Source organism: Corylus avellana, chromosome ca7 (genome assembly GCF_901000735.1).
Source record: "Corylus avellana chromosome ca7, CavTom2PMs-1.0".
In the NCBI taxonomy this organism is placed as follows: domain Eukaryota; kingdom Viridiplantae; phylum Streptophyta; class Magnoliopsida; order Fagales; family Betulaceae; genus Corylus; species Corylus avellana.
This window is the reverse complement of record NC_081547.1, coordinates 322271-340957: the sequence shown is the minus strand read 5'-3', so window position 1 is coordinate 340957 and position 18687 is coordinate 322271. Positions and strand designations below refer to the sequence as shown.

The following is an 18687-nucleotide window of genomic DNA, read 5'->3' as shown; positions in this document are numbered from 1 at the left end:
TCTATATAATAAGGTTGAAGAAATTTTCTTTGACTCTCCATTTTGTTACAGTATTAGATCACATAATTTATTTGGTGGGTCAATAAGGTATTAGATCATATCATTTTTTAATTTTATTTTATAGTGTATGGTACGACTAAAAATTGTAATCAAATCGTAAATTGTTTTTTCGAGTTTGAGCTTTTCATTGTTACATGTATTACCTCTCATAATTTATTATCTGTTGTTATTATAATTCGCCAAGACCACCACCGGAGTACAACGGAAGTTGTTGGTTGTCTGAAGGCTGTTGGTCGTTTCCCGTCATTCGTGGGCACTATCGTTGAGTTTCCGTACGAGTTAAATTATGAAAATTATTTTCAATTGAAATCATTTTTACTGTTTTATAATAGAAAACATTTGATGCCTTTGAATAAAATTTGGACAAAGTTTTATCCATTAAAACACTGAGTTGACCAATGTGATAAAATGATGACTAAAGTATTAAGAGTTTGTTTGAGAAAAAAAAAAATTTTAAATCAAAAAAAACTTTTAGATAAAAGCTTTATTTTTAAGTTTTTACAAAAGATTTTTTTTTTTGTTTAATCATTTTTAAGCTTTTTTAACCTTAAAAGTACTTTTAATTTTTTTTATCAAATTAAGTATTTTTTTTTTCAAACAAAATTTTTAAGTATTAAAAGCATTTTTAGGCCCTCAACCCAATCAAACAGGCCCAATAATCCCAAAAGCCAGATAAGAGAAGGAGAAATCCTGCCCGTTGAAATAGAATACACCGTAGCATGTCATACCGCAAGAGAGAGCTCAGGCGGAGGGAGTCCGCATTTTATTACTTCTCTTGAAACCACGCAATACCGAATCTAGCGCCAAAAATTTGGCGCTCGTTCAAAAATTCAATTTTTCACAGAAAGCATTACAAACTTATGCAGAATTCAAACTGAAATCTTCAAAAAATAAAGCCCCCCCCTCTCTCTCTCTCTCTCTCTCTCTCTCAGATCTGGTTGTCTGGAGCTGAACACCGAGAGGAACTCCAATTTCCTTCGGATTCGTACAAATCTCAGGTACTTCAAACTCCAAATTTCCTTTTTCATTTTCCGCCACTTGCCTTTCCTTTCGTTGTAATTCTTTTCCTTCCTCTCTCTCTTTCTCTCTCTCTCTAGAATTCTCCTTCTCTTTGTTTCTGGCACCGAATTGGAATCAACCAATTGCTAACTAGCTTATCACCGGTCAAAATCGTATAAAATCTCGTAATTTTATTGAAATCCTCGTTTGTTTCTTAGATTTCCGATGGTTCTTTACGAAAATATTCTTTTTATCCTTAATTTCGTGGGCTGATTTAGGGTTTTGTTTCATTCATAAAGAGAAAAAAAAAAAAAATCCATTTTGGTTGAAATCCGCATGCCCAAGTGAGTGATATTATGGTGAGGGAGCAAAGGGTCGAGTCGTTTTATGCGAAGCTCCGCGAATCGGCGATTGCTTCGTCTTGCTCTCCTCTGCTCGTATTCCCGTCCACCTCTGATGTGGACTCACTCTGTGCCCTCAAGATCATTTTCCATGTCCTCGAATCTGATTCCGTTCGATACGCTTGCTATCCGGTCTCGTCGTTTCAGGAAATTCACAACTACGCGGGGCCCAGTTTGTGCTCGTCCGATGAGCCCATTTCCATTCTTTTGATAAATTGGGGGTGCCATAGGGACTTAAGGAAGGTCCTGAATTTAGGCCCGGCGGCTCGTGTTTTTGTGGTTGATAGTCATCGGCCCATTCATTTGCACAATTTGAGTGAGCAGAACGATAGGGTGGTTGTGCTTTACACGCAGGACGATGAACAACAGACTGATTTGGCGTACGATTTTGATGTTTCGGCTTTGGCGAATGTGAGTGATTTGAATAGTGATGATGAGGTTGATGAGGAATCTGATAGTGAAGACGAGAGTGAGAGTGAGGAAGAGGAGGATGGGGGCGGATCGAGAAAGAGGAGGAGGGTTTCGGAAGAAAATAAGGATGACCCAGTTCAAGTTTTCAGGAAATTGAAGAGGGAGTATTATCATATGGGTACTTTCCATGGGAAGCCGTCCGGGTGTTTGATGTATGATTTGTCGCATTCTTTGAGGAAGAACACAAATGAGCTGCTTTGGTTGGCTTGCGTTTCATTGACGGATCAGTTTGTTCATGAGAGGCTAACTGATGAGAGGTACCAAGCTGGGGTCATGGAGCTTGAACAGCATATCAACAGCTCGGGGAATTTGGAAGCAGTAACTTCGGTGACTCTTAAAGACGGGACAAAGATTCGAGCACCCAATGCATCTAGAATTGCATATGAAGATGAACCAAGGCTAATGCTCTTACAGGAGTGGAATTTATTTGATTCAATGTTGTGTTCTTCGTATATTGCGACTAAATTGAAAACATGGAGTGACAATGGGATGAAAAAGCTCAAGCTTCTTCTAGCCCGGATGGGATTTGCACTTGTGGATTGCCAGCAGAAGTTTCAGTACATGAACCTTGAAGTAAAGCGGAAGATGAAAGATGAGTTTGAACGGTTTTTACCCGAGTATGGGCTTACTGATTTCTACTACAGGAGTTTCTTGCGGCTACATGGTTATCGCTCAAGGGTGTCAGCAGCGGATGTGGTGTATGGTGTTACTGCACTGCTTGAATCATTTGTGACATCGGACGGCTCTTGTGCGTCCAAGCAGTTTGGCGTAGCTTATGATGCACTGTCCTTGAGCAATCTTGATAAGCTGAAAGCTGGAATGCATAATGCAATCAAGGTACAAAGGGCAATTCTTAGGCAAGGAAGCACTGCGATAACTAAGAGCGGTTGTATAAGAAGTGGAAGGAAATTCCGGTGGGTAAAGCTTGAAGACTCGGTGGACACAAAGGTTCTGGGTTACCCACAGGCGTTGACTAAGTTTTGTTATTTTCTGATGGATGCCTTGCGAGAGAAGGGAGCAAGAATGAAGCCTTTGCTCTGTGCTTGCTTATCTCAAGAGCCAAACAAGGTATTGATCGTAGGAGTTTGTGGGAAGCCTCGACTTGGGGCAGTTCAAGGAAATGCATTTGGAATTGCATTCAGAAATGCAGCCGAGGAGATTGGAGCAGAATTTTTCCATGAGTTGTTCGAGTCTTCATGGATAGTCTTGGATGCAGCTGCAGTTAATTCCTTTATGGTCAGGTTGACTGAAAAACTCTGATGTACAACTATAAGGCATGTATGGCTAATACAACCCTCTAGCTTCTTTGCGCAGTTTTTTCTTTTATCATCATAGCGTTTCTGAGATGATTAATAAATTGTATGCGATAGTTAATTTGCGTGACTTGATGTAATTGTCCTTTTTCCTTTCTTAACAATTGACTTCTCTTGTATTATGATTGTTCTTTTACACAATGACTAATTGACTTTGTTTTGTCATCTACTTCTTTGGGGCCTTTTTGTGAATCTCTTCCATGTAGACATGCAATCATTTGTTAAATATGGGTGCTCAGCTTGGAACCAATAATTCCTCCTGGGCATAATTCTTTGATTAATTGTCAGAGAAATAACTCTCAAGTGTGGAAGCGCAATGCTGAATACTCCATGTTTGTGCATTTTTCACATGCTCCCTGTTTGAACTGTTGCAAAAACGTTCCACCTAAAGCTAGAAATGACATTAGTAAAAGATTTTCTGCGGGAAAGTGGATGAGATGTACATGCAGTGCACTCAGAATCCCTGCTCAGAAGGAAATGATTGAAGGTTTTTCTCCAAGGAGCATACAGGTTAGAGTAGCATTAGCATTTATGCTTGCATCTTGCTTGTGTTGTGATTTCGGGCTATCTCACTATTAAGATCACTTTGTGAAATAAGATATAATACCTGTTTTATTGGTGAAGCTAATAAGGTGTGGATGTTCAAAGGGTTATGGTAACTACACGCACTCAAACACACATACACAGAGACATAAACAACTTGTGTTGCTTCTGAAAACGCGCCCAATATTGTTTAAAGGGTAAGAGTCGTAATTTCTTTCTAGAAACATGTCGAATAGTTTTAGGGCTTTGGTTTTGGGGTCAAGATAATCTAAAACTTTCTAATAGCACTGGTAACTGCTGTTAGAAACAACAGTTTTGTAGAAAGAGATTCTCTTTTATTTTTTTTCTCCTTCATGTTCCCCTTAAAGCATCACTTGTCATTATTTAAGTTTTAAAAATGTTGTGAAGATGCTACAATGTGTCGTATATTCCAGTTGAAACTAACAAATGTTTTCAACGCATTGTGTGTATGACTTGATTACTAGTTATGAATTTCTCTAATTGGGAGACACTGGCAATCTGTATTTTCTAGTGGTACTATCATTGTTGTTTTGAGTCAAGGTGATTAGCTTCTTTCTAACTTTGAAAACAAAAAATAAGTTTTACTTAGTCATTTATGCATATTTCCGTATAATATGTGAAGCAATTATTGAATTTTCAGGAAATATCCTGTTGACACTTTGCTTTCACAGCCACTTCTTTCTGCTAAGCGTTAGGAGTCTGGTGTAACTCGTGTATTGTTCTTCATTACTCTTCAAAAACCATTAGCAAACAGAACCATAGGGATTTTAGATCGCGACCGAAAACAAGATCAAGCTCCCATACCATGCAATCATAAATAACAAAATAGAAGATTCTCATCAGCTGGTCATGGGCAGAGCCAGATGCCATATGTTCATTCAAAATGCATGTCTTCATGAAATGGAATTTTCAAGCCATGATTACAGTTTTGAAAGGTGGTGGCAGGCAGGGCGAAACTTGGGTTTTAAGCTAAAACTTGTCCAATAAAGACCCAAACATCAAGCTCCTGTCCCAAGTCCTGTTCATAGGACCAAACCTTAAAATCACAAAAGAATTTATCATCTTTGATATGTTAAAGATGGTTCATTGTCAAATAGTGTTTCCATTAATTGATAAAGTAGGAATAATAGTAATAATATGAAGAGTTAAATTAAAACTTCAGGATATGTGTTATTCATTTTATTCCACTTAGGGTAAGTAACATGACTCCCCGAGAAGTACAATGCTCTATGAATCAAGTTTTTTTTTTTCCTTAGAAAAAAAGGTTTACTTCTGTTGTCTTGTAATTCAATGTGAAATTTGTTCTTGCATCTGTAAGTGATTGATGAAGGCTTTTGCAACCGAATCTTCATTTGGAGGGTGACACACACAATGGCCAAGTTTGCACTCGCATGGGTTAAGGCATCTTAGCTCAGGTGTGCAGTGAATTACTACAACATTCCTTGCATCTGCTTTGTATTGAAAACCTGCAGCCACCACATTTGGGAATTAAGAAACAGACAATTTCAGTTATACTTCAACAATTAGTTTATTTCTTCTCACATATTTTATGCTGTGAAATATATGAATCCAATTAATGGTGAACAATAAAACAATTGAAAGAAATGAGAATTTCTTACTAGAGGCAATGACCAAGAGCGCAACCAAGAAAGCCAGTTTGAGTGAAGACTTCTCCATATCTTTCGGCTTGGTGAGTACAAGTATGATTTGTGATGGATATAGTGTTCTAATTTTGCACCTTGAGTAGCTTTCTCTACTACCTTACAATTATATAGGTGAAACCATGTGATCAAAAAAGGTTTGAAAATCTGGCATACCAAATTTGGATTTTGATATTAGTTCCCCCATATCCAAAAGTTATTGCCAATAAAAAAGAAAGATATTAAAATTTTATAAAGATACTTAAATCGTTTGATGGAATTCTAATTTCAGGGAAATATCCTTGCAACCTTGTCTTAATTCTTTTGTTGTATTATTACATCCTCAAGTACTAACCTTTTATGGTTTTATTTGCCAATTGAAAACTATTGAGAATATCTTCAACAATGATGGTGCAATCTGGGTCCTAAAAGGCCATTATTGTGCGACCAACCCTTCCAAAATAATGGGTTTTTCCAAATAAGGTAGACTTGATTTGGTGTGGATGTGCATTTCGGTATTGTGTTCCATGCTTAACATGTTAACTCTCAATTAGAGGACGTAAAAGACATCAGATCCTTATTAAATTGTTAGATTTATAAATGATGCACTCTTAGTAAACAAGTACAATTGTTAATGAAAAAAAAAATGGTTGAATTAAACCTTTCAAAAAATAAACCTTTCAGTTGAAGTTCTTAAAACAAAACATCTACAGTTGGCATCAATATAAAGAATCCATGATGTAGAATAGCAATGCTCTTATAATACAATCATCTTCTTTCAAGTGTCAACACAAATGAAACACGAGTGCCTATTTGTTTCGTTCTTTTGTCATGAATTTGGCTATTTGAAGAGCCTTAGTTTGGACCGTCTGATTAATTATCAATAACAGACTCAATCGTAGACCTTAAATAAAAGGGAATAGACAAAAAGAAAAATTTGAGGGGAGTTAGCCACCGGCAGGCGGCAGTTCCGTGAAGTGGAGGCGATGGTCAATGCTCAATCTTTGATTTCTTTCTCTTCCTCTGGTTTCTTCTGTTCACACCTCAGTAGGTAATGCTGGAAGCGGGTTTTGTATAGCTTTCAGTGGTGGCGGTATAAACCAATCAAGACGCACAAGCCATTGAAACGACTTCGTTTCTATTCAAACCGAGAGGTCGACGAGTAATCATTATTCACCGTCACGGCATACGTTAATATTCTGAATTTCCGCCTATTATAAAATTCAAATTAGACTGAAACACGGAGCCCATGACCGCACGTGTCGGAATACACGCTCTTTGTACCATTCTTATGCCTACACGTGTCCATCTAACGCGGCTGGGCCTACGTGGACGCATCCTCATTGCCCACGTCTGTCACAATGAAACTCTGTCACAGCCTGTTCCTCTCCCCGGCCCCTACCTCTTTTGTTGCACTCTCCCTTATGGCTTATATGCTACTTTCTTGTGTTGAAGCCCTCTCTCTCTCTCCCTAAAACTTTTGGAATACATATACGTATTTATATACGAAGAAAGTTTCAGAATTTGATCATTTTGTGTTGCTTCCGAAACTCGCCGATTAAAGGTACGTTTTTTGTTTGAATCGAAATCTCCATTTTCTTTTTGAATATTCCCCTTTTTCTGTTTTAAGTAATCGATTAGGGTTTTTGTTTGGATAGCATTGTGTGAATCGATCAGGTCAGGGGGTTTGATTGCTATGTTTTGTTACGATTTTTGATATCTGATCTTTTGTGATGTTAGGGATTTAGGATTTTGTTTTTTTTTTATTTTTTTATTTTTGGGGGAAAAATCGATTCATTTTTCGATGGCAGAGTCCGATGCTAGCTGAAGTTGTGGCAATTTGAGTGTTTGTGTTTGGGGCTTAAAAATCTTTAGGAAAGGTCGATTTTTTCGTTAAAAGAAATCGTAATTTTATTGTTTTGCTCATAGTATGACTGAAATTTTTAATATATTTTATTTTATTTTTCTTTAGATAAATATTGTGATATGGTTTTCTTAAGCCTTCTTCGGTTGGGATATGGTTTCTTTTTCTGTTTTTCAATTATAATGTTATCTTGTGCCGTCAGAGTTGGGCCTTGTTTGGCGTGACATAGTAGAGTTGATTTAAAACTTCAGTTGTATGAAGTTGATAATCTTTGTATCTTTTTAAGTGTGTGAAGATTCAAGTTCAATTTTTTGGAACTGTATTATTGGAAACATGAGGGTCACTTGGTCAACTCTTATTCTTTTAGTTACATAAGATGGTTGTGTTCTGTACATTTAAATGTTTAGATTAGGTATGTGGAACTTTAGAAAAAGTTCTGGATTTATTCTTTTTTAAATGGGAATGTGGGATCAACGCTGCACATTCGTGAATTACTTGTATATTTAGGTAGAAATTAAAAAAAGAAAAGACGTATGTGTACATTGGTGTCACGGTAGTAGCATATGGCATAATGCCAAAATCTTGGGTAAAAGGTTTACGTTTGAATCTATTAATTATGGGGACATTGATGTCATGGGGTTGTGTGTAATTTGTGAAGATGCACAACTCCTAAAGTCTAGACATGTGGACGCAGTTATGTATGTGACCTTTATGAATAGCTTATACTTTAAACATGTATCTTCTATTCTTGATATTCTGGAAAAGAAAATTGATCTTATTCTTCTCCTTTATGTTTTTCAGGCTTTGAAACTTGGATAGGAATCTCATTGTTTTTAGCATGAGCACTCGGGCGGCCAGGGGGGCTCCTGTAAGAGGGTATCGTCGTAGGAAGGCGATACTGGACTTAGATCTCAACACTGCACCACCAAGTGACAGTCGGGATCAGGAGGGGACTTCGACTCAAGTGGTGCCTAATGAAATTGAAACTGGCCAACTTGGGCGGTCTGTACCTGCTATGATTGATGTTGAAGCCATTGATGATGATGTCATTGAATCATCCCCCAGGGCTTTTGCTGAAGTATGGCTCTTTAATTTTATAGAAGTTTGTTTCATTTTGATATCACTATGTGCTTTGCTGCTGTTGTAATTAATCTTATAAACCCTGTTTATGTAATGTTAGGCCAAAAACAATTCTAGACGGAATGGTGGAAGGACTATAGTGGATGTGGATATAGGTAACCTCATTAATTCTGTTATTTGTTTTCTTTCATAACTGGGAGCTTCTGGATATTTGGGTTTATTTTCATGTCTGTTTCCCCCCTGCAAAATATGCTCTTTATTTTTCAATGATGTTCTTTCCTTGAGGGTCGACTCTATTGGTTCATCATTGTATTTGTCGCTGTGGGGTCTGGTGATTTCTCTTAGAAAATTGAGTTTTCTTTTTGGCAGTATGTTGCCTGTTAATTTATGCTGAGTTCTTAATGATGAGTGGATGAGGGAGCTCAATCTTTAGAAGCTATCTGCTTTAGGTCCCATATATACAAAAATAATTGTTGAAAGTTTATTTAGTATTGGTGACTAGTGGATGATTTTATGAAGTGGCACGGTGAGTGGATACAGGAGCTCAATCTTTAGAACAAAAAAATGCAGAATCGTGCTTTCGGTTTTTATATTTTTTAAATTGTAATCGTGGAGAAGGATTTAGCTAGGAGGGGAGCTGAATATACGAAGAGGAGAATCTTAACTGGAGAAAAAGAAAATGGCTATTTTATGAAAATAAGTTGAGTATGCTCTAATTCCAAAATTCAAGGGAACCAAGAAGGTTTCAAAGAGCATCTTCTGTGGAATATGCTGTTGTAGGAATTCAGTAGTTGGACTTAGTTAACATTCTAGCGAGATAGATCTTGTTCAAAAGTATATTGGAGGTATTATGGAAACCTCACATCTTTCTTGTTTGTTTGTTTGCGTGCGTGTGTTGTATGCATGTGTCTCGTGTCACTAACACTTTTTGTTGTACCATTGATGGAACTTCATGTAAATTGTGCAACTTGTGGGAACAAGGGTGGAATCCTTGGGTTTCCTTCTTCTTTTTGTGTGCTTTTGGTGGGAGAAAATCTGAGGTTTGAATTAAAAAACCTATCAGTCATATTAGACTACCCTGTATAATCTTGGAGAAAATGTGTTATCACTATTAATTTCTTTTTAATTTTATTGGTGGTTGTTCTTTCAAGATTCTGCTTTATCTCTAAAGAATGAGCTGGACCTTATTCTAGCAAGTTGTAGTTGCCCCATTTTTCTTGTATGAATTTTATTCTTGGGCAGCCAAATGGTCTATTTGTCATTTTGTTTTATTCTGTTTCATATCCTTTGTTCTTAGCTGAATCCATGCATTTATTTGGTATTTCAAGTGTTGCTTGCTCACATCTCTCTCTCTCTTACCTGTGATCATTGCAGACGAAAGGACTAGGGTTACCCAGAATAACCGCAACAAGCGTAGAAGAGCTCCACCCAACCAAACAATTATTAATTGTGACTATTACATAAATTTGGAAAGCAGTAGCAATTCTACGGTAAAAGCAATCCTTCAATACGTTGTTTATTTTATGTGTTTGGGTCATTGGATGGATAACTAATAGTAATAATTGATGTTTCTCTTTCATATCTGACAGTAATTCTTTCCTCTATTTGCTGAAACTTTTATGCTTGATAAAGACGTCCACATAATCATTTCCTTTTTTCAAAGAACAGAATAAAAGACTTAAAGTTAATATAACTGAACCTGCCATACAGCTAAACATGCCTAAATTAAATACATACAGGAATGGCTTTTAGATCCATTAGACTGTTATTGAATTCAAGGAGGTAAAGTGGTTAGCATTTTAAAATTGATATTTGTTACAAAAAGTTGAATGCCTTTTTTCTTAAAAAACAGATGTTTAGTTACTTGGATTTTGACCCAACTCCAAGCTTTTGTTTCATGACACATTGCAACTGCAGGGTACAATTGCTTGGCATTTTTGAAATTAATTTACTATATTGCATCTTGTCCTGTGGATTGGATTACTTGTGAGATTTCTGTAAATAGAATATGGTAGATGGGGTCTTTTTATTTTTTTTATTTTTTTATTTTTATATCTTTTTTTTGCAGCCAAGAGGAGCTTATCAAATATATACTGCATTCTGCGCTAGTGAATTGAAGTATATGCCTACAAATAGGGATGTCAACCCGGTCCGGTTTCCCGGTTTTTGGCCAAAATCGGGAACCGGAACCGGGGTACACCGGTTCTCGGTTTTGAGAAACTGGAACCAGAACCGGGACCCCGGTTACCGGCCGGTTCCGGTTTTACCCGGTCCGGTAACCGGTTTTTTAAGAAAATTATTTTTTGGGCTTATTTTAGGTATTTGGCCTAAAATAAGCCCCCCTTTTTATTTTTTCATAAGTTGGCTCATTTTAAAAAAAAATCTATTTGTCTTTTTTGTCTAAATTAATGGAGCTTTGTTGTGATTGTTTCAAATAATTATGACAACAATAAATATAAACTACCAACAATAAATACTTTATATATATTCAAACAGTATATTTCATCGTGAGCCTAAGAAATTGTAAGAACCAAACTTTATGCAAAGAAATGCATCAAATAAGTGACCCAATTGACCAAATTTTCAGATGCTTAAGACCCCAACATTAGAAAATGAACAACTACTACAATCAACCCAATAAACCCAACACCAGAATTCCATTAATCTTGTTTAGATGTTAATATTATACACTAAAGTAACAATATATATAAATATTACAACAATAAATATAAACTACCCACAATAAATATATATGTATATAAATATTCAAACAATATATTTCTTTGTTTTTCATTTTTCCTACTCTCCAAATTGACTGTTTGAAAATTTCAGCTTAGCATATATATATATATATATATATATATATATATAAAATGAAAACTCAGTTTCCCGGTTTTTGGATTTTTCAAACCGGAACCGGAACCGGGTCCCTGGTTTCCCGGTAATTTTTGACACCCCTACCTACAAATTATGCCCTTTTTGTTTGGCCTGGCAATTAGTTCACTCACCAATGAGATTTGAACCTGTTTTATAGGGTACACTGATGGCCTTTGGCTGGAATTTTTTTCCTACATTAGAAGCATGTTATTTGGAATATGCTTCATAAATAACAAATGAAGCCTATGAAGGTTGGAATATGTATCACACATCTGGAATTGTGCCTGGCATTATCCCTATAGCACCTGCCATATTGTGCCATGTATGACGTGGTTACTTCACTTATTATTTTGAAGTAGTTTTTATAACAAATAATATGGCACCAGCACAGGTGCTCTTGGTGTTCTGCTCTTGTTTATTAGATTTCCTTTGTTGTCACATTTATTTCAGTAGCATGCAGGTTTGAAGTCACATTTATTTCAGTAGCATGCAGGTTTGAAGTGGCATGATGCATTCATTGTCTTCATGGAATGTTTGATACATGTTATGATTACTCTGTTGATAGTGGTGCCTATTTTGCAATTACTCTTGCATTGGCCATGAGCCATGCTCTATGTTATTTAATGAAGTCTCATGTCACCTTTTGGACAAGAAGTCCGTAAATGATCTTGAAACTGAAGGATGTGATTGGATATACTGTGTGTATCTCTGTGCGGTTCAGAACTAATTTTAATGTCTTATTGGCAGAGAGAGAATGTGACAAAGCTACCTTCACCGCCAAAGGAGCCTACCTTTAGCTGTCCAATTTGCATGGGTCCATTAGTCGAGGAAATGTCGACAAGGTGTGGTCACATATTCTGTAAGACATGTATTAAGACCGCAATAAGTACACAGAGCAAATGCCCCACCTGTAGGAAAAACGTCACAGTGAGAGAACTCATTAGAATCTTCCTTCCTTCAACCAGTTGAGGCTCAGGCTTGATAACTGATTATGTAAGTGTTTTTCAGGCGCTTTATCTCTCTGAATGTATAATAGTAGTAGTAGATTAGGACAATGCATGCCTGTGGTACTGTGCAAGTTTGGAGAACAAGTACACACTTGAAAGGAAATAAACATTGTGAACAAGAAGTTGCGGTTTAAAACCCACTTGGGAGGGTCTTTTGGTGCATTGACAAATATTCACCATTTTCAGGACAAATAGGTGTGTAATTATTTGAAGTTGTTCAGGGCACCAAATTACTTGGAAATCTAATTTTTATTTGTATGATTGACCCAACACCTGATGTTTAAGTGATGAGAATTTCAATGTCATGTTCATGTACGATAGTGATGAGAATTGAAACTTTTCAAAGGTTTATTTTTTGAACTTTATTGAGCGAGTGATGAGAATGATAATACAAAAAGGTTGACTTCTTGTTTCCTCTTTAGATTCTAGACAGTTGTAGTGTTTTCCGCCCGTATTTACTTGTAGTGTAGGAGGGATTTGCATTTTTCTATCAATAACACTAATTTATTTCTCTTATGGCTACAGCAGGGTTTTGTACGAACTGCTTCAAGTGAAAGGGAAATGGAACAATTGTTTGGGCATGGCAGTAGACAACTTGTTCATACTTGTGGTGATAATATTTTGCAGTTGAAGCTACTAATATATACCTAATGACTGTGTTGGGTTTTGGTCAAGAACAAAGTTATATGGGTGAAGTAGTCGTCAGATTGAACCCCTAAAACATGTTTATTTATCTCTGTTGTTGTTAGATGCTCAAGTGTCTGTAACGTATAATACGCTGTCTGGCTTAATTAGGTATTAATGGGAGTTGGCGTTCGGACTGGGGCAGTGGAGTTAGGCCGAATTATATAAACGCTCCTGGGGTTAGAGCAGTTTTAATGGCCTTACCCTGATTTAGTTGCCACTCACTAATAACGGTTCATGTCCTGTAACAGTCTATCTTGTTTTCTATTTAACCTGTTATTTCTGTTTTATCATTTCTTCAAAAATTATTTTGAAAATCACTATTTGAATCAGTGGCATAAAGCTGTGTATGAAAATGATTCGCCACCCCTCCTGCTCTTCTCAACGCTAGGACTTGGTTTTCATTTTCATTGTTGGTTCATTTCAAAGCTGCTTTCTTTCTTTTTTATTTTTTTCCCCTTAAAAACGGGGGGCAAGATAAGAACAAACCGAATAAATGGTAGGGAATGTAGGTTCTCATCGTCAAACCGTAAGTGGGAAGCGTGGAATTGGGAGTGGGCTTGAGGTTCGGTCGAAAGAATATCTTGACCCATCGTGGTGATGTTGGGCTTCTGAATTGGATTGCTGCAACTTGTTTCCAATGGGACAAGGGTAAATCAAGGCAAATTCCATAGGGTAGGCTCAACACTTTTGGATGAGCCTTGTAGCCTAACAAAGGTCGTAAAAGACTAAAAGAGGGGTATTTCCGATGGTTGACGGAGGGGGAGAGAGGTTTTGGATAGGAGGGGTGGGTTGGGTTTTGCTGAGGCTAAGAGATCATGAGTCAGGGCCCAGGGGGAGGGAAATTCCTAGAAGAGAGGACATCAACCTAAGGTGGGTTGGGTCTGATCAGTAGCATTTGGGCCCATTTTGGATGTATAATCTTGTAATCTTCTTCATTTTTATTTTTTATTTTTTATTTTTTTTCCAATTTTCAGATCCTGAAGCAGGTACCTATTTTGTATAATCTTCCCTTCCATTATGATACAAATCAATAGCATAGCATAGTTGGAGGGAGAGAGGGGGAGAGAGAGAGTTAAAAGTTTAAAACATAGAAAATGCACATTTATTTTAGTACTGAACCATTACACAGCACAAGCCACGTAAATGATACATGCCCACAACAGGTCAAGCCTTATTCTCCAAGGCTCATTATTTTACTTTTAGGTATATATATATATATTGTTGCTCTTCATTTTATTTACTTATATAGTAGCCAGAGAGCACAAACACATGCATGCTCCCATTTTGGTTATGGGTATTGTTCACCCGGTTCACCATCACCTTTAGGAGTGTCTTCGTGCCCGCCAGTGCAGTTATCCTTGGGCTCATGAGGTTTAGGTCCATCGGGTTTTGGCCAACCAGGGCTTGGGATGCCTTCAGAACAAGGAGGAGGACCTCCATAAGGACCAGGACCAGGAGGAGGGCCTCCATAAGGACCGGGACTAGGACCAGGAAAGAAAACACAACAAGTCGTAAAAAAAGGGCATGGAAAAAATGGCGAACCAAAGATAGGATGGTTATCAGAGTGGTCATGAGTCCCATCTTTGATAGGCTTTTCTTGTCCTCCTTTAGTTGTAACAAGAAATGCCATGAGAAAGAGAATCAAAATCAGCCACGCTTTAGTAGTGGTAGTGCTTGTGCTCTTCATGGAAATCTCTTTGATTTTGTCACTTAATTTGTGTTTTGGATGGAGGAGAATTGTTTCAATTTATAGTGCAAGTGGTGAAAATGACGGCACCCTTTTCATACTCGGTTTGGCAACCAAATTAAATGGTCTCTGCATGGGGCGCTTCCTCGTTTCGATTGTTGTTGATACAATTAATTAGGTGGCCCGTGGTCCCGTGGACTAATTAATATGGTGGTTTAAAGTTTGCCTTTTACGTTGAATATCATGGTGTGAAGGAATAGACAAGCTGAAAGTAGAAGGATAGACATGCTCTCACGTACGGCTTAAAATAATGCATATATACATTAAACAAAAACTAATGATAAATCAAAAGATATAGGCTTAATCATAGCTGTATCATTTATATAGCTAGATGTTCAATCTCAATGGAAGCTCAGTTGCAGAAAAATATAATAACATATACTGTTTTTTTTACGGTAATCCTCTGATTAATATATAATAAACTAATTGATTTGAAGGTGCTAAATAAGTAGTTTAATTGGTTTTCTCTGTGCAAAAATTCTAAGAGTCAGCAGTTGTCATCGCAGTACTTGAACAGAAGCATATATGTGGGGAAGCTGGCTTCGTTGTTATTCAAAACTCAATTTAAATTTAAGTTTCATGATCTGGCCGGCCTCATGAATTCAATCCTCAAGGAATGGTATTTATTAAGTTTGCTTGGTCTATATGATCTCTTGTATTATTGTCGTATATATTGAGTTACTCTGATTGATATATAGGAATATATGGTAACTTCATTAATGGCTTCATGACTCAAAGCAACAATAAAAAAGATGAATAAATGGATTTGGGTCAAGAAAGGGAAATGCTTTTGAAGCATTATCATTTACGCAGAACAACTTCGATTGCTTGCAAGTCAAAAACTGGACCATTATAGAACTTTAGCAGACGGCCGATCGAGGTAGGAGGCCAAGAAACCCACCTACGTACGTATTTGCATCTGCATAACGGCACACAAATGTATGCTTTTCTATGCAGCGCACTTTGGCTTTGTTACCAATTGATGCAGAGTAAGGTGTAGTGAATCGTAAAAATCAAATAAAATTGTTCTTGGGTTGATTCAAGTAGTGAAGGCTTTAGACTTGGTGGCATTGATCTCTACCATGTCTAAGATTTGAATCTCTTGGGGGTGTAAACAATTTTTTAGGACTACGCTGGCAACCCGATTTATGTGTGTTTCAGGGGAGGGGAGAGGGAGAAGTTTGCCCTTCAAGGTTAAATACATCAAGTGACCATGTCTTATGAGGTTCTCCGTCATTAACAAAAAAAAAAAAAAAAAAAACCCTCAACAATGCACAATTCACAACTCTTTCCAAAACCAAAAATTAAATCAAGAGATTGAGATAAATAATAATAATAAAAATCAACCTTTTAAACTGCGGTCAAGGCCGTCCTTATTAGATTATATAGAAAACACCCAGCGATCTCATTCGGATGATACAATGAATTTATGTTATGAATATAAAATCTTCATATTCATAGCCCTATCAATAAGCTTTCTAACGCCACCAAAATTGCTTTCATCCGATATTGAAACAATCCAATATGAATTATTATTATTTTATTATAACTCGTATGCTCGAAAACTTGCACGCATCATTTCTCAGGTCAGCTGAGGCTACGGTTTTGTATCACAAGTCATTGCTTTAAAATCACAACTTATAATATTAAATGGCACAAAAACAGGTTGTGGACATACATTATTAGCCCTGATTATTTTAACGTTAATTATGAGGAACACAATCAATGAATGGCTGATTGCACCATAGATGGACATATCAGCGTGAATCCTGGGACTGAGAATTATGGGACAATTGTAGCTGTTGGGTTGCTTACTTGTATTTATGATACTTGTGTACGTCCTCTATCATCACTGTAACACTTTGCTCATTAAACTGGCCGGGAAAACAAAATATACCAACCAAGCTTGAAACTATACTTTATTTTCCTAAAAGCCGAGGATTATTGGGCAATCACTCTTATACACATGCATGTAATATTCTGGCTTCTAGTTTTAATAAGACTGTAAGAATCGCATTCTTCAGGAGTTAATTGGATCGTCATCAATCATAGAGGGAGAGAGAGAGGCAACGTTTAGCTATAACACATATATTAATTATTTGATTACTCATATGCCATTACTTAGCACTAGCCACATGTAGAGATGGCTGAACAACCCCAAAGATCGAGGCCATTGCCCGTTCAAGGCTCATTATTTATTCTACATCAATTTGCAAAGGCACCATTACATTAGGCACCATATATAGAAATTAACATGCATATATATATAGCAGGTGCATTTGGTCATGGAGGTGTGCTTTCAACTCCATGAATATTAGCTTTAGGGCCTGGGCCTCCGATACCAGGAATAAGGCCTCCAAGACCTGGAATAATGTCTCCAAGACCAGGAATAAGGCCTCCGAGACCAGGAATAAGGCCTCCGAGATCAAAACCACCTGGAAATCCGGAAAAAGGGCATCCTCCAAGAAATGGCCAACCAAGGCCTAAGCCCAAGAAAGTCTGAGGAGAGTAGACCATATCTTTCTTTGGAACATCCCTTCCTCCTTCCGTACCAATCAAGAATGTCGTAAGCAAGAGGGCGAAAAAGATCGATGCCTTAGTGGTCTTCTCCATACTCATCTCTGTCTCGATCTGCAGTCTTAATGATTAATTAGCTGTGTTTTTGCATGGAGAGAATTGCTTCAACCCCACCCTAATTTATAGTGAAAATGAGTGCACCCTTTGTTACGTGGTCTAGGAATGAAATTAATTAAATGGTTGTTAGAGAAAAGAAGGATAAGGTGGCCGGCCCATGGTGAGCATCTAGTGTTTAATTTTACATGGCTCATAATTTCTTTGATTGTTTTGATATTAGGTTGTTCTGAATCTTCTGATACTCACAAATGGGAATAATTTAGCAATGCCATCATGACCCAATGAATAAAATGGATCGGGTTGAGAATTCATCATTTTGAAGCATTACCTTTTAAGTGGAATGATCTGATGAGTTATATTTATACCTTAAGTAGAGAGGTTGGTTAAGTAGGTGGAGCCATATATATAAATATATTATATGGTGTGGTGACTGAAAAATTAACCTAAAAAATTGTAGACCACGGATATATATATATAGCTAGGTCTTGAGTACACGTACTCAAATAATTATAACCTAACAACTTGAATATGATGGTCCATTGAAATTGTGGTGTTTAATTTTACAAGGGCCATGATTTCTTTTATTGTTCTAATTGTGATAACGTTGTCCGATGGGAATAGATGAAATTAGTAAATTTTTTGGTGGCATCATGACCCCTTGGGTTAAATGGATGAAAATGACTTTTGTATATAGTTTGCTTTTAAAGTGGAATTTTCTAATTGCTTGTAAGTGAAATTTTTTTACCATTAGTGGAAAAGTTGAGGAACAGTTGAAGATGTTAACGTATTGGTTAAATAATTAAATTTACTTTATTCTATCAGCTTAAATTTTTGATATAATTAGTTATTTAACATTGTATCAGAACTAGATGTTATGATTTTAAACCTTGACTCCACATGAATTCACTCCCTCATTTAAAACTAAATATTTAATGTGTTGGGTATCATCTATTAAGATGTAGTTTGAGCCACACGTGAGGGGATATGTTAAAATATTAATTAAATGCTTAAGTTTATCATTACCTATATGCTTAAGCTTTTAGAAAAAAAATTGTGATTTAACATGATATATTAAAGTCAGATGTCATGCATTTGAACACCGACTCCGCAATTCATCCCCATTTAAAATTAAATATTTTACTTGTTACGTCTTATCTATAAAAATGGATTTTGAGCCTATACATGAAGGAGCATGTAAAATTTCAGCATATGTAAAGCTCACCTAAATCTCCCGTCACTTGGAGTGGCCTATTAATTAACCTCAGGAAGTTGCTAGCTAGATAAATTTCATAGACATTAATGATGGCTTGTAATATATGTTTAGAGGTGCGTCACGTGGAAAG

The 18687-nt window shown here is 36.8% G+C and overlaps 2 protein-coding genes across 3 annotated transcripts; both read left to right on the top strand.

The window, feature by feature from the left end:
* The first annotated feature begins 964 nt into the window (after positions 1–964).
* LOC132187530 (uncharacterized) lies at positions 965–3349 on the top strand. The gene has a single exon (XM_059601871.1). It carries the CDS (start codon positions 1416–1418, stop codon positions 3189–3191), a length of 1776 nt encoding a protein of 591 aa, XP_059457854.1. The 5' UTR covers positions 965–1415; the 3' UTR covers positions 3192–3349.
* Positions 3350–6851: 3502 nt separating this feature from the next.
* LOC132188663 (uncharacterized) lies at positions 6852–13250 on the top strand. Of its 2 annotated transcripts, none has more exons than XM_059603184.1 (6): positions 6852–7012; positions 8114–8390; positions 8493–8547; positions 9767–9882; positions 12017–12262; positions 12805–13250. In XM_059603184.1, exons 2-5 carry the CDS (start codon positions 8151–8153, stop codon positions 12236–12238), a joined length of 633 nt encoding a protein of 210 aa, XP_059459167.1. In that variant the 5' UTR covers positions 6852–7012; positions 8114–8150; the 3' UTR covers positions 12239–12262; positions 12805–13250. The 2 variants fall into 2 exon arrangements, with proteins under 2 accessions (XP_059459167.1, XP_059459166.1); XM_059603183.1 differs by having other exon boundaries at positions 6854–7012; positions 12802–13250.
* Positions 13251–18687: the final 5437 nt, after the last annotated feature.

What these genes read in the sequence shown, in the direction of transcription:
- LOC132187530 (XM_059601871.1), top strand. Translation starts at nt 1,416, where the DNA reads ATGGTGAGGGAGCAAAGGGTCGAGTCGTTTTATGCGAAGCTCCGCGAA.
- LOC132188663 (XM_059603184.1), top strand. Translation starts at nt 8,151, where the DNA reads ATGAGCACTCGGGCGGCCAGGGGGGCTCCTGTAAGAGGGTATCGTCGT. An exon ending in TATAGTGGATGTGGATATAG is followed by an intron (nt 8,548 to 9,766) that starts GTAACCTCATTA and finishes TGATCATTGCAG; the next exon opens with ACGAAAGGACTAGGGTTACC. An exon ending in AAAGCAGTAGCAATTCTACG is followed by an intron (nt 9,883 to 12,016) that starts GTAAAAGCAATC and finishes TCTTATTGGCAG; the next exon opens with AGAGAGAATGTGACAAAGCT.